At 35.4% G+C, this 13,500-nt stretch overlaps 1 protein-coding gene across 2 annotated transcripts in view; it reads right to left on the bottom strand.

Annotated features, from left to right (window-relative positions):
- Positions 1–211: 211 nt before the first annotated feature.
- LOC136855574 (uncharacterized) overlaps positions 212–13,500 on the bottom strand; it is a 55,985-nt gene continuing 42,696 nt past the window's right edge. The window contains exons 2-7 of one of the 2 annotated variants that reach the window (XM_067132673.1): positions 13,130–13,283; positions 11,305–11,427; positions 8,844–8,953; positions 6,234–6,353; positions 4,768–4,859; positions 212–4,244 (exon numbers count right to left, since the gene is read on the bottom strand). In XM_067132673.1, coding sequence (XP_066988774.1) covers positions 3,017–4,244; positions 4,768–4,859; positions 6,234–6,353; positions 8,844–8,953; positions 11,305–11,427; positions 13,130–13,274 — 1,818 coding nt within the window. In that variant the 5' untranslated portion in view covers positions 13,275–13,283 and the 3' untranslated portion in view covers positions 212–3,016. Of the gene's footprint in view, positions 4,245–4,767; positions 4,860–6,233; positions 6,354–8,843; positions 8,954–11,299; positions 11,428–13,129; positions 13,284–13,500 lie in introns of those variants that run through there. The other variant, XM_067132677.1, reaches the window with a different exon arrangement.

The following is a 13,500-nucleotide window of genomic DNA, read 5'->3' as shown; positions in this document are numbered from 1 at the left end:
CTATATTTATCTGGTCGACAAGATATCGAGTCAAAACTTGAGAGAGAGAGAGAGAGAGAGAGAGAGAGAGAGAGAGAGAGAGAGAGAGAGAGAGAGAGAGAGAGAGAAAGGCCTTATTGTGAATAGAAATGTCACTGTAATTATACGATCCACGTCCTATAGTTTTGTAATGATCAAGGAATGAATTAAAGCCATGTAATAATCAGATTATTTTATTGCAAAAACATTGATGAAAAATGACAGTACATAGACACCTTAATTCCGCTAAGGGTAATATAAGCTTATAAAACTTACCACAAGTACGACCATGTGGATAATTTGTAAATATATTTCACAATATAAAATGGCTCACTCAAGGAGTGAATGGAACAATTTGAGAACATCAAAAACATCTGAAACAAATGTTATAAAAATTTGTGATAAACTTTTGGCGAAATGAATGAATGCCTTTTTAATAAAGAGACAGCTGTAGTCTCTATGGAATTAAAATGACAAAAAAAATTACGTAGATTTAATTTTCTATCACTTATTCAAAAGACTTCAAGTTTCTGTTAACATACGTCCAAAAAATCATAAAAAATTTTGATTGATGTCATTGATACATACGAGAGTGTTTTGCGGATATGAAATAAAATTTATTTATCACGGTAAAAAAGAAAGTGATATACTAATATTTTCAGAGAGAATGAAACACACAACATAACAGATATATTTTTAAATGTAACAAACGACACGCCCACTCAGTTATAGTTAAGGTAAAATTGTTTGGTAACATTAGTGACTGCATTGTATCTGCTTATGACACAACTTTCCAAAGTTAGAAACATTAAAAATATATATACATTTTTATGCTAATGAGGATGTTTTGATTATGCCTTCTTGTGAATCCTAAGGACTTTTGCAGTAAATGTATATTGTATAAGGCCCATCTTTTGTGTATCCCGAGGCGCTTAATTCTTATATTATTATTAAAATTGGGATATATAACCATATTTGATAGTTAAATTAAAATTTCAGTAAAAAAACTCATTTAAAATTTATTTCGATATGTTAGAAAATGCTAAAAGCTTCACAGTGGAGAAATGAGGCAACCATGTAAATTATATAAGGAATACACGTTATTTAAGTGCCAGGATTTGTAACATAAAAAAAATTGCAATAATTCATCACATGAAAAGAATGAAGTAATTACGACAATTTCATACGGAATAGAAATAACATTGCAATACGTCATTAAAAGAAAGAACTAGGTAGCAAATATATGAACCTGGAACAGAAAAATTCTAAAATTAATAATTTATACACAAGTCAATCATATAGCACATGTACAAACATTATAACAAAATATGTTATTTGATAAATGCTAACAAATGAATGACAGCAGCACCAATCGATTATAAAATACGAACCACAACATCTAAAAAGATTTCTTGAGAAAATCATATAATTATTTCTTACATTTAATAGCAAATATCAGCTATAACAGATTAACATAATATCACAAAGAAGTTACAGAATAGTATTTGTTAATAAATAAGGGTATGTCTTTTATTGTCTCTGCTTGCATGCAAGCAAAATAAAGCCACGATCAGACTGAGTTATTATCACAGAAAGCTTGACTTTATGTAGCTACTTTAGAGAACTTCTGCTTTGAGCCAACTTTTGTTATTGAATCCAAATGTTTTGTATTCAACGATTCTTGTTTGTACAGATTGAACTACCAACTGAGAGTGTAGTAATAATAATATCTTATGTAGGTCCACATGAATTAAACATATATGTGGTTAAATATAATAATCTTAGTTATCAGTATTCTAATGCTTGCTCTACCTTGGGTTATGATGCTCTTAAATAGAAACATAAATGACAAAAAAGCACGACACAGAATGCTTTCTGTTAGGGACTCACAAAGTTTAGTCATATAAAAAAACTGGAATTTTTTCTAAATGAAAACCAGAATTACTCGTGTTAAAAAAATGTATTTCCTGCTACTCATTTTCATTTTCTACTACAGCAACATTATGCAAACAATGTAGGCACAGAATGTGGTCCCACAATACAACGAGTTAAGGCTTGGTTCATGAGGGAGATTCACGTCCGTGTTTCCGTCTGAAGTGAGCAAAGTTTTTTGTCTTCTCTCGTAGGAATCGCTTCTTATCTTGATTTTATTTTGCTATTATTATCATTATTATCATTATTTCAGCAGATGAAACCTATTCACATGGAGGAAGCACACAGGGGCCATTGACTTGAAATTCTAGCTTCCAAAGAATGTTGGTTTCAACTTCCCACCGCAGACCCCACACTGCAGCAGTAACTGATCATAATACAGAGTCAATGATTTTCCATCGCCCTGGGGGAGACGCGAACCCGCGACATCTGAGTGGCATGCCACGACATTAACCACTATACCAGCGGACTAGGTATGGTCATTACTTACATCCAGTTTTAATCAGTGCCCTGTTCCTTTACGTCTCTTTGATGGAAGGTTTCCAGAGAGAGAGAGAGAGAGAGAGAGAGAGAGAGAGAGAGAGAGACAGACAGACAGACAGACAGACAGACAGACAGACAGAGACAGAGACAGAGAGAGAATGTGTGGGACGAGGGCATCTAAATTCTACATTGATAAACCTAAGTAGCTAATTTCTTGGGTGGTATCACAATCTTCCTTTTCAAGTAACATTGTATTTATGTGTTTCGCAGACCTTACCTTCTATGTTGCTATTTCAGACTTATAAAGATTTATATTTTAACTTTTTTGAAGGTTTTTTAAAAATGTCATGAATATCTTGAAATCGAAAAGGTCTAAAGATTATGTCAGTGCACAGTACAAATTCATTTTCTATTTCTTTATAATCTAAGATAGCCATTGGTTGAGATTGAACGAATATAAGATTCAAGGCAACCAGTCACCAATTGTCCATAAGATAAGCCCGCACCTTGTACGATGTAAGAGAGAGAGAGAGAGAGAGAGAGAGAGAGAGAGAGAGAGAGAGAGAGAGAGACTCGACCTTCGTTACCGAAGACGAGACCAAGAACCATCCAGAGGAAGATGGTCGAGACAAGCATGATGATCCGGGTCTCCACACCGAGGCCACGACCCGTTCGTCGGTCTGTGCCGAAGGCTTCCACGCCCCTGAAGTCCTCGGGCGTAGAGCCCTGGATTGGGCGGGGCAGGGACCCAGCCGTTCCCGATGTGAATGCGGGTCGGCGTCTCCTTATCTCCGTCGGGCAAACTGCCTCTCATGTTGATTGGCCGAACGGAGAGGATTATGTTATGGTTGTGAGCTCGTAGGCGATACGCCCGAATGCCATCTTTGGCCGTAAGATGAATGAGAAACCCAAACCGACGCAGTTCAGCGAGAACCTTTTCGATTTCCAGGTAGGTACTTCCGGTGGTGAGGTAGACGTCAGCCTCCCACGGTTGCAATCCTCCCTTCACGCCACCCACGACGGTGTTTTGCGCTATATGGACGCTCACGGCCGCCCTGTCGAAGGCTGCAATGGCCTCCCGCAGCGCCCTGCTCAGACGAGCGACGCAGCAGGGCGGAGAAGCCAAGTCTTTTGTGCGGTCTTCGCATGAGAGTCCCGCTTCTTCGCATGTAAAGTGGTGAATATTTCGGGAAGGTAAATATACGTCTGTCACGCCCAGTTTACGAGCTAATTTCCTCCAGGAGCCATGGTCTTGCAAGGACTTCTTCATGTCGCCGCTGACGAAGAACAGGACATCCGGACAGACCATGCCCAAACCATCATCGGAGCGGACTCTTAAAAACCAGTCGAAGAAGACAACGTCTAGGGGCAGCCTTTCGTCTAGGGGCGTAGAAATCAGCGACTTCGTCGTAGTGAGAAAAGGTCCGTTGACGGCGTCGCAGTACATGCAATCCTCGGCGGAGTTGGTGTAGCCCTCGCGAAGGGCCATTCCATAGAGCTCCAGGCGCGCCTGGTAGCACTCGACCGTCCAGTGCCCGGTCTCGTTACGGGTTGCTCCCGATACGTACGAGACGTGTGGGACAAGTCGCAAGACGCGGACCAGCCTCTCCAGGTCGGTGTCAGACGAGAAGGCAGCCATGTTGTAACCAACGAGGACGTATTTTGTGGATACCTGCCTGATGAGCCGCATCCAGCGGACGGCAGGTGGCGTACTGGAAGTGACGCGGACAACGGTGACGGCTGAGTATCTGCGAATTATCTCTGTGCTGCTTCTCTGTGTCAAAGCAACGTATAACTTAACGTCTTTGTACCTGTGAAGATATGTATCATGAGAAACACAAACACTCACACACACACACACACACACACACACACACACACACATATATATATATATATATATATATATATATATATATATATATATATATATATATATATATATATATATATATATAAATACACACACACACACACACACACACACACACACATATATATATATATATATATATATATATATATATATATATATATATATATATATATATATATATATATATATATTATAAATACACACATATACACACACACACACATATATATATATATATATATATATATATATATATATATATATATATATATATATATATGTGTATATGTATGTATACGTATGTAAATGCAATTTAAGAAATTTGGCTGATATAATGAATACTGGGTAACTGATCTTACCAAGAGAGAGAGAGAGAGAGAGAGAGAGAGAGAGAGATTAATGCTAAACTATATTACGGCCGAATTCTGTTAAATGACTCGAAGAAAAAAAAAACTTACCTTTCCGAAATGCTGAACAGCAAAGTTTCCAAAGTGGATTTCTTATAATCGGTACCATCTATGATGATTGACAGGAATTCTTTTGTCGGCACCTGAATAAGATGGAAATTCCTTTATTGCTAATTTTGGTGAGTTGAATCTTTATGCTGATATAAAATGCCAATTACATTAAATTTAAAACGGTATTTCTTGGAAGTATTTGAAGTAACTGTGAATGTCCACACCCACTATTCATATTTAACTGTCACAAAGGGCAAAGGATTCACGTTAACTGACGTCAAAATGATTATTAGAGCTGAGCTATAGTTCTCTCTTCTACTGCAGTATTTAATTTCTACAAATGATTACCTATTTTTGTGTTGACATATTTAGTTGAATTTGTCCAAAACATGTTACCAAAAAGACAAAACATCACATCTCTAAATCTAGGGCACATTATGTACGTTTAGCAGTGCCAAGCCTAATAAGAATCACCAATTTATTCCTTCAGAGTATTATGCTTATACATGTACTCAAATACATGCCACGTAAAGTTACAGTAGACATCTTCACATGTTACGAATTCTTATCAAAACTTCTATGATCTTTTGCAAAGTCATTATTGTGAAGCATATGATACTAGCAAGCATTGTATTAATAGCTTTCAATGTCTTCCCCATCATACATTTCACTCCCTTCGTTTATGATATCCAGTGCATATCCTTTAATTTGCAATGTTTCCCAATTTATCACTAACATACGACGTGTCCACTCCATATTATACAGTGCATCCACCTTATCATAAATACAGGATTCTTATATTACGTTACCATATAAATCCTCCACTGTATCATAATCTTCAATTGTGTCCCATTTTTCAGCAACATACAGGGCATCAATAGTACTGGTAATATAGTTTCTCTAGTTTATCCTTATCACGCAATATACCCCTTCAGTTGCAAACAGTCCACCTTTTGTCATTATCATACAATGTACACTTTAATTGCACACATTCCACCCTTTACCATTAACGGCCAGTGTCATTAATATAAAATATACCTCTTAATTGCAAACAATCCACCCTTTATCATTAACATACAATGTACAACCTAATTACAAACGATTCACCCTTTATTATTAATGTAAAATGCACCTCATCAATTACAATCAATCCACTCTTTATCAGTAACATATAATGTACCCCATTAATTGAAAACAATCCATCCTTCATCTTTAACATAAAATGTACTCCATAACTGCAAGCAATCCACCCTTTCTCGTTTCATACAATGTACCCCTTTACCTGCAAACAATCTATCCTTTATCCTTAACATACAATGTACCCCTAACTGCAAACAGTCCACCCTTTATCATTAACCTACAATAAAGATGCTTGTGCACTCCCAGTTTGTAGGATTCGGTCAGTCAATTAACCAGTCAAATTAAATCTATCGTTCTCTCCTTTTATAACTTCTCACCAGCCTTACTTTATTGGGGCAATTGCTTGTGAAAGCCGTCGTGTAATAAAGGTCATCTGGATCCTGCCCTTTGTACTTCTCTGGGCACACTTCCACCCACTCTGTGCTATTCTCTGCTGTAAGTTGTTTCTGAAAGAGGAATAATTTCTTTGATACTCTGCAGCTGTTTCGATTTGTTTTGATGAAATTTAGGGTGTCAAGCCAAGCACTGGACACTTTAGGCCATTCACCGCTTAATACAGTGAAAAGAGGGAGTTGTTGGGGTGGTTTGACAGTAAGATGAAGAGATCCACAAAATATATGCAAGTGTCTAAAGCTGGAACTGGGTAAAAATCCCACTGATGTATTAAAAAGTGATAGCCTGAGATGTTTGACAGCAAGATTGAAGAAAGGAAGCAGGAATGGCGGTAAAATAAAAGGCTCAAAAGCGGGTGCAGCCAGGGGCCAAAGGGACACTTCAAACACCCTTTAGTAATGCCTACAGTGCACCACGTGAGATGCACTGTCGGTATTATCCCCTTTCAAATCAGAGCTTTGCAGGTGTCAATTTCCATTACCAGTTATGTTTACGAAAATAGAGCCTTCAGAAGTAAATATGACACATACAACACATGGAGAAGTATTCCACATTGCATTGCAATTATATTTACGTTACACATTCATAATAAATGTTTGTTAATGTCATTGGTTATATGTGGCAACTGTTTTAAACAAACTATAGTTTCATCAGTTTAGAGGTAGCTAAACGTCTCTATTATATTGGCAATGTTTAGAGGCATTTTGCAAAGAAACCAAAACAGATAAAACATTATAATAACATAGGTAGAATTGTTTATTATTTATTCATATATCTATAAATCAAAGTTGCAGTCTCTTTGCTAGACCTCAAGGCATTTCATGAAAACTTTTATTTTATTTATTTAAAAACTAGAAAGCTTTTATTCCCTTTGCATAATCTTGACAAATGAACGCAATTTATAACATAAAAAAGACACCACTCAAGAGTACAGTAAAAGGGAATATCCGTTTATCATCACCAGTTTTAAAATTTCTGATATTTTCATCATTATTTTTTATGAAGAGACCCTTTGAATATTTTCATTAGTTTTCTGTACAAGAAAACTATTGTGCCGACTTTGTCTGTCCGTCCGCACTTTTTTCTGTCTGCACTTTTTCTGTCCGCCCTCAGATCTTAAAAACTACCAAGGCTGCTAATTGGTATGTTGATCACCCACCCTCCAATAATCAAACATACCAAATTGCAGCCATCTAGCCTAAGTAGTTTTTATTTTATTTAAGGTTAAAGTTAGCCATAATCGGGCTTCTGACAACGATATAGGACAAGCCACCACCGGCTCGTGGTTAAAGTTTCATGGGCCGCGGCTCATACAGAATTATACTGAGCCCACCAAAAGATAGCTCTATTTTCGGTGGCCTTCGTTATATGTTGTAGCAGCTGTACAGAAAACTCGATTGCGCCGAAGAAACTTCGCATTGTTTACTTTTCTTTATTGCAGTGGGTCATATATATATATATATATATATATATATATATATATATATATATATATATATATATATATATATATATAAATATATATATATATATATTCCCCCTCTTGTCCTCAGTCTCCCTATTTATTCGTGGTACTCTTTTTTTTTAATCTCTCACATAAAGGAGTGTGTCAGAGCAAAAAAAAAAAAAAAATCTGGAAGAAAATATCTTTTCCTTTGGTTACCCTCTGTAAATATTTTCCTTAGGATTTATAATGCTGTGAAAACAAAGCGATCCGGGATCCTTGGAAATACATACTTGTGATTTATGTCTGGAAGGGAAGTTGATACGTTTCTGACTCAGTTATTGTATTATTCCTTTTTGGTAACTATGAAAAAATAATGGTAATCTTCCCAGTTTTATTTTTCGTAAGCTTTCTGCAGTGCTGTTTCAATTTTGTATAAACTCAAAACAGTTTTGCCAGATTGTAATGTTATTTAGTGTCAGACTGACCATTCCCGCACCCCCAAAAAAAAATCACGATCACACAAAAGGGGAGGGGAGTGGGAGGGGTGGGGTAGTGGTAGGGGTAGGGGGAAAGGGAAAGGTGAGGGAGCTGGCAAAAATGTATCGATTTCTCATAAAATGAGTTTAGGTAATATTGACGAATCTTTGCAAGTCTTTTTTTTATTATATTTATTGTAGTTTATCTCCTATTCTACATTCTAATGTAAACACCGAGTTCTTTGTATTAATTCAAGATTATTGATACTGGAATATGACAAAGAAATCATTACTATTTTAGAAAAAATTTTTTTAAACAATAATCCTGAAATGCCATCAATTATACATTTTCGGCTAACTATAATTAAGTCTCCAGAAGGACAAAGCTCTTATTATACACATGAATACTTGTTGACAACAAACTACTTATAGTAAATTGCAATGAGATTACTGTGAAAACTAAGAATTCTTCAAAATGCGGCTGCGCAGGCCTTAATTAGCACAGAGTTAATTGGCACTTTGATTCTTTCAAGGAAAATAGCTAGCCATGCTGCGTAGCTACTTGCTAAACTATGAAGTTCTAAGTTTGTTGAAGATTCTGCGAAAGATTTCTATCTTACCATCTGCGTCGCAGGATCAGAGTTCGCCAAGGGCAACATTCGAGGGTCGAGCCTCCCAAGAATCCCTTCAATTTGCAACAAGGTGTGGGCCATGGGCGGCAGGTTGTAATCTGTCCGTGAAATGAAATGCTAGATTTTAGTGATAATATTCAGTGGTAACGTCCAGTGGGTTATCTCAGCTGAAAACTAGAATATATGAGCACCACCATTATTTCAAACCAATAAAAGGCCGGTGAGTTGGTACAAAAGTTATTTTGTAATTTTGAGAACGTGATCATAAAAACAGTAGTAAAAAGCAATAGTTCTTGTATAGTAATTTTAGTTAAAAAAAAAAAAAACTGATTTAGAATAATTCACAAATCAAGAGATGTTTAGCAGTTTACGGATCGGTACAACTTGCTGTTGTTTTATGCAGATGTTTAGATCTCGTTTAAGACTAGTTTTACCCTAACCCAGACATTCTCGAGCTAATTTACACCAATCACATTAAATGCTATTTAAAAAGTTGGCTTTACGTAAGGTTAGTCATAGAAATTCGAGATTCAGTCTTATAAAAGGAAAAGAAAATAAACGTCCGCTGAAGTTTTGAGACTAATGAAAAGATCGAAGTGACTACAGAAACAGACTACTGTCCCAGGAATAGCAAATGAAAACTATGTACGGTATTAATAGCCAGAATTTTAGAACCCGAGTGTTCAAGTGAATACGATTTTACGCATGCATCATAATTTGTGAGGCTGTGCCGATAATTTATGCAGCTTGATTCTTAAATAGGGCAGAGCTGTACCAACTTCGGATAACATCCATTGCGCTTCTGTTCACCTAAGAAGTGAATTATGAACTTGATTAGTTCCTCACTGGATGGGTGGGTATCGTTCTCAGCTAGCACTCTGCTGGTCCCGCGTTCGATTCTCCGACCGGCGAATGAAGAATCAGAGGAATTTATTTCTGGTGATAAAAATTCATTTCTCGTTATAATGTGGTTCGGATTCCACAATAAGCTGTAGGTCCCGTTGCTAGGTAACCAATTGGTTCTTGGCCACGTAAAATAAATTTAATCCTTCGGGCCAGCCCTAGGAGAGCTGTTAATCAGCTCAGTGGTCTGGTTAAACTAAGGTACACTTAACTTATGAACTTGATAGTCAGCCGAATAAAGCGACCGTCATCATTTTACAGAGGGACACGGGGCTAGTAACCTCGTACCAAACACTTGCTGAGAATAATTTGTAAATAAAAAGAAAATTTTGAAAATGCAGCATTTTACAAAAGATTTTACTTGAGCTTTACAACTTAACAAACTTAATAGGTCTCAAAAGGGCGTATGTTTGCAACAGAGTTCATTGCGTGTTTGTAATTTACCAGTTTTTTTTTTATTCATTGCGCCGAGAGAAAGTATTCAAAACGCCTTCTATATGCAAAGCAATTAGAACGTTCATTAAGGGTGTCACGATTCAATTCAGGGTGCGTGTTCTCGCTTATGTTAAAAAAAAAAAACAAGCAAAGGTACACTTGTTGAAGTGACAAGTGCCTTAGAAACAGAAAAATATCAGAAGACTTCAATTAATTCTTAGGAAACAAGGTTAGCAAATGATTTTATGCGCTGGATAAACACTTTCTGTAATAAGAAGACTCTCTCTCTCTCTCTCTCTCTCTCTCTCTCTCTCTCTCTCTCTCTCTCTCTCTCATACACACACACAAACTCATTCAAACAATCTTTAGAAATAATAGAAAAAATTTTTTTAATTGATTGAACAGGGCAGAAAAATATCAGAAGACTTCAATTAATTCTTACGAAACAAACTTACCAAATGATTTTAGGTGCTAGATAAACGCTTTCTGTAATAAGAAGACTCTCTCTCTCTCTCCTCTCTCTCTCTCTCTCTCTCTCTCTCTCTCTCTCTCTCTCTCTCTCTCTCTCATACACACACACACACAAAACCACTCATTCAAACAATGTTTAGAAATAATAATAAAACAAAATTAAATTGATTGAACAGGGCAGATAACCAATAGAATGCTGACGCAGGAATTATAAGATATCAGCAATTTAAGATGCTTCCCGTAGCTAACCTCGAGTTAAGACAAGCAGTTTATTTATTTATATTATATGTATCATTGCTTTAATTACATGTATTCACATCTATTGGAGGGGTCAGCAAGACAAGGGTTATCCAGCTATGGTGCTGAGATTTTTCTAAAAAGAACTCTACATGCTTATATATATATATATATATATATATATATATATATATATATATATATATATATATATATATATATATATATATATATATATATATATATATATATATATATATATATATATATATATATATATATATATATATATATATATATATATATGCCCACACATATTAGGTTCTTAATTCATACAACTATCTTCCCTATCCCAACCATTAACTGCAGAGGTATGAAGTCTTATCAAATAGCATTACCAAACCTTTGGCTCTTTTAAGATCATTAAGAGCGTTCCGGAGATCCCTGGCTATGTTTCGCCGTAGATCCACTGAAGAGAAGCAGTTCAGATCGTCGAAGCCTGTCACTTTTAATTGGTTCTTCGATGCTGTTGGGAAAAATTTAATAATAATAATAATAATAATAATAATAATAATAATAATAATAATATTTTTATGATGTTACATTGTTAGCATTACAAGTAAATAAACTCGAATACTCATAAGGTATCAGTATGTTTATATTGACATGGACTCAGAGTTGAGTAATTATTTTGCAACCTAATAATAATAATAATAATAATAATAATAATAATAATAATAATAATAATAATAATAATAATAATAATAATAATAATTTTTCGGTTTCTAATGTTGTATTGTTAGTAGCACAAGTATATAAAGGTCGAATAGTAACACATGTTGAATATTTGATACCCTAATAATAATAATAATAATAATAATAATAATAATAATAATAATAATAATAATAATAATAATAATAACAGTGTTTGTTACTGATGTTGTATTGCAGACAGCACAAGTATGTAAAGCTTGATTAGTCATAATTTTTAGTAGATATATATTAATACGCATTCAAAAATAGTTCATTTTTATGCCAAAAGACATCGATTTAAAATGAAATTATAATTTGGGTAATAATGTGCGGAATAGCAAGAGATACCTCAGTGAAACTTAAGTTATTCTATTCGTTTCCGGTAATTTATTATCTTGATATCCAAACATATTTGCCGAAATCGTTTAGTACTATAGGTGATGACAGTTTAAAAGATCCTTTTATTTTCTGGTTCATTATGTGAACTTGGCTCACCTAGTTTTAACCAAACTTGGTCAGAATTCTTGATTCTTTGACTGTTCTGTGTATTTAGCAATTTCTTAAGACATAAAGAAAGAAGAGACTGGAGAACTACATTCGACCAATAAAATATTATTGTTATCGTGAAGAAAACACATAGTAGACATTTGAGGTTTTAGAAATGTTCACCACTTAAATATAGATTATACACCTACACAGGGATGAAGTAAAGCCAAGCTGGTGCCTTGCAGTTTGTTAAATATGAAAACACTCAAAATATTATCGCTAGCATGAAGAAAACACATGCTAGCCATTTGAGGTTTTGTCAATATACAACACTTAACTATAGAGTAAAGCCAATCTGGGGCCATTTAGTTTGTTAAATATGGAAACGCTTATAATATTATTGCTAATATGAAGAAAACAATGGTTGACATTTGAGGTTTGTAAATTTACAACACTTAAATATAAATCATTCACCTTCTCAGGAATGGAGAAAAGATATATTGGAGGCTCTCAGTTTGTTAAACACAAAAACACTTAAAATATTACTGCTAATATAAAGAAAAAATGCTAGACATTAAAAGTTTTGTAAATATTCACCACATAAATATAGATGATCCACTTACCCAGGGGTGAAGTGCAGTAAAACCAAGCTGGAACCTTGCAGTTTAGTAAATACGAAAACGCTTAAAATACAGACTATCCATACCCTTCTTGCACCCTTTATATAAACGGGGGAAAGAATGCCATGGATACCAAGGCCAAGAGAGACAAGGTCTGCTCACTTCCTCCCAAATCCCCCATGTAGGAGGAGCTATATCCACCTCCTTATTGCGTCAGTAGGTGAACTGTGGTAATGAATGGGTACCTCTAAGATACGTCATCGCCTACGTAGTTACCCCAGGTGGGAGGCCACCCCACCCAATTGTGTAGACCCTACCTCTCTTGGCCTTGATGGATACTGGCATAAATAATTCCGATGGATCACGCACCTATGAGATCAAAGAAGGTTGACAGAAAAATAACGATCCCGCTGCCAAGCGTCACGCACGTCAGACATCTTATGGTGAAGTTGATCCTCCACTGGTCTACCGAACATTTACGGAGGAAGGACAGGGTGCTCGTTAGTCTCAGCATGCTGGTAATCTGGAAATACAGATGGGATTGGTTAGGATGGTATAGGAGAGCATTGTATGAGATTCAGTAAATATATTTTGACATATTTCGTTTAAGGATGTATCTGCAATGTAGGGTTTCTTCATTGCACTCACTCAGTATAACAATTGGGACTGATGAAAATATAGAAGATACTATATATATATATATATATATATATATATATATATATATATATATATATATA

The sequence above is a fragment of the Macrobrachium rosenbergii genome, chromosome 3 (assembly GCF_040412425.1).
Source record: "Macrobrachium rosenbergii isolate ZJJX-2024 chromosome 3, ASM4041242v1, whole genome shotgun sequence".
In the NCBI taxonomy this organism is placed as follows: Eukaryota; Metazoa; Arthropoda; class Malacostraca; order Decapoda; family Palaemonidae; genus Macrobrachium; species Macrobrachium rosenbergii.
The sequence above is the reverse complement of the archived record's forward strand: the minus strand, read 5'-3'. Positions and strand labels throughout refer to the sequence as shown.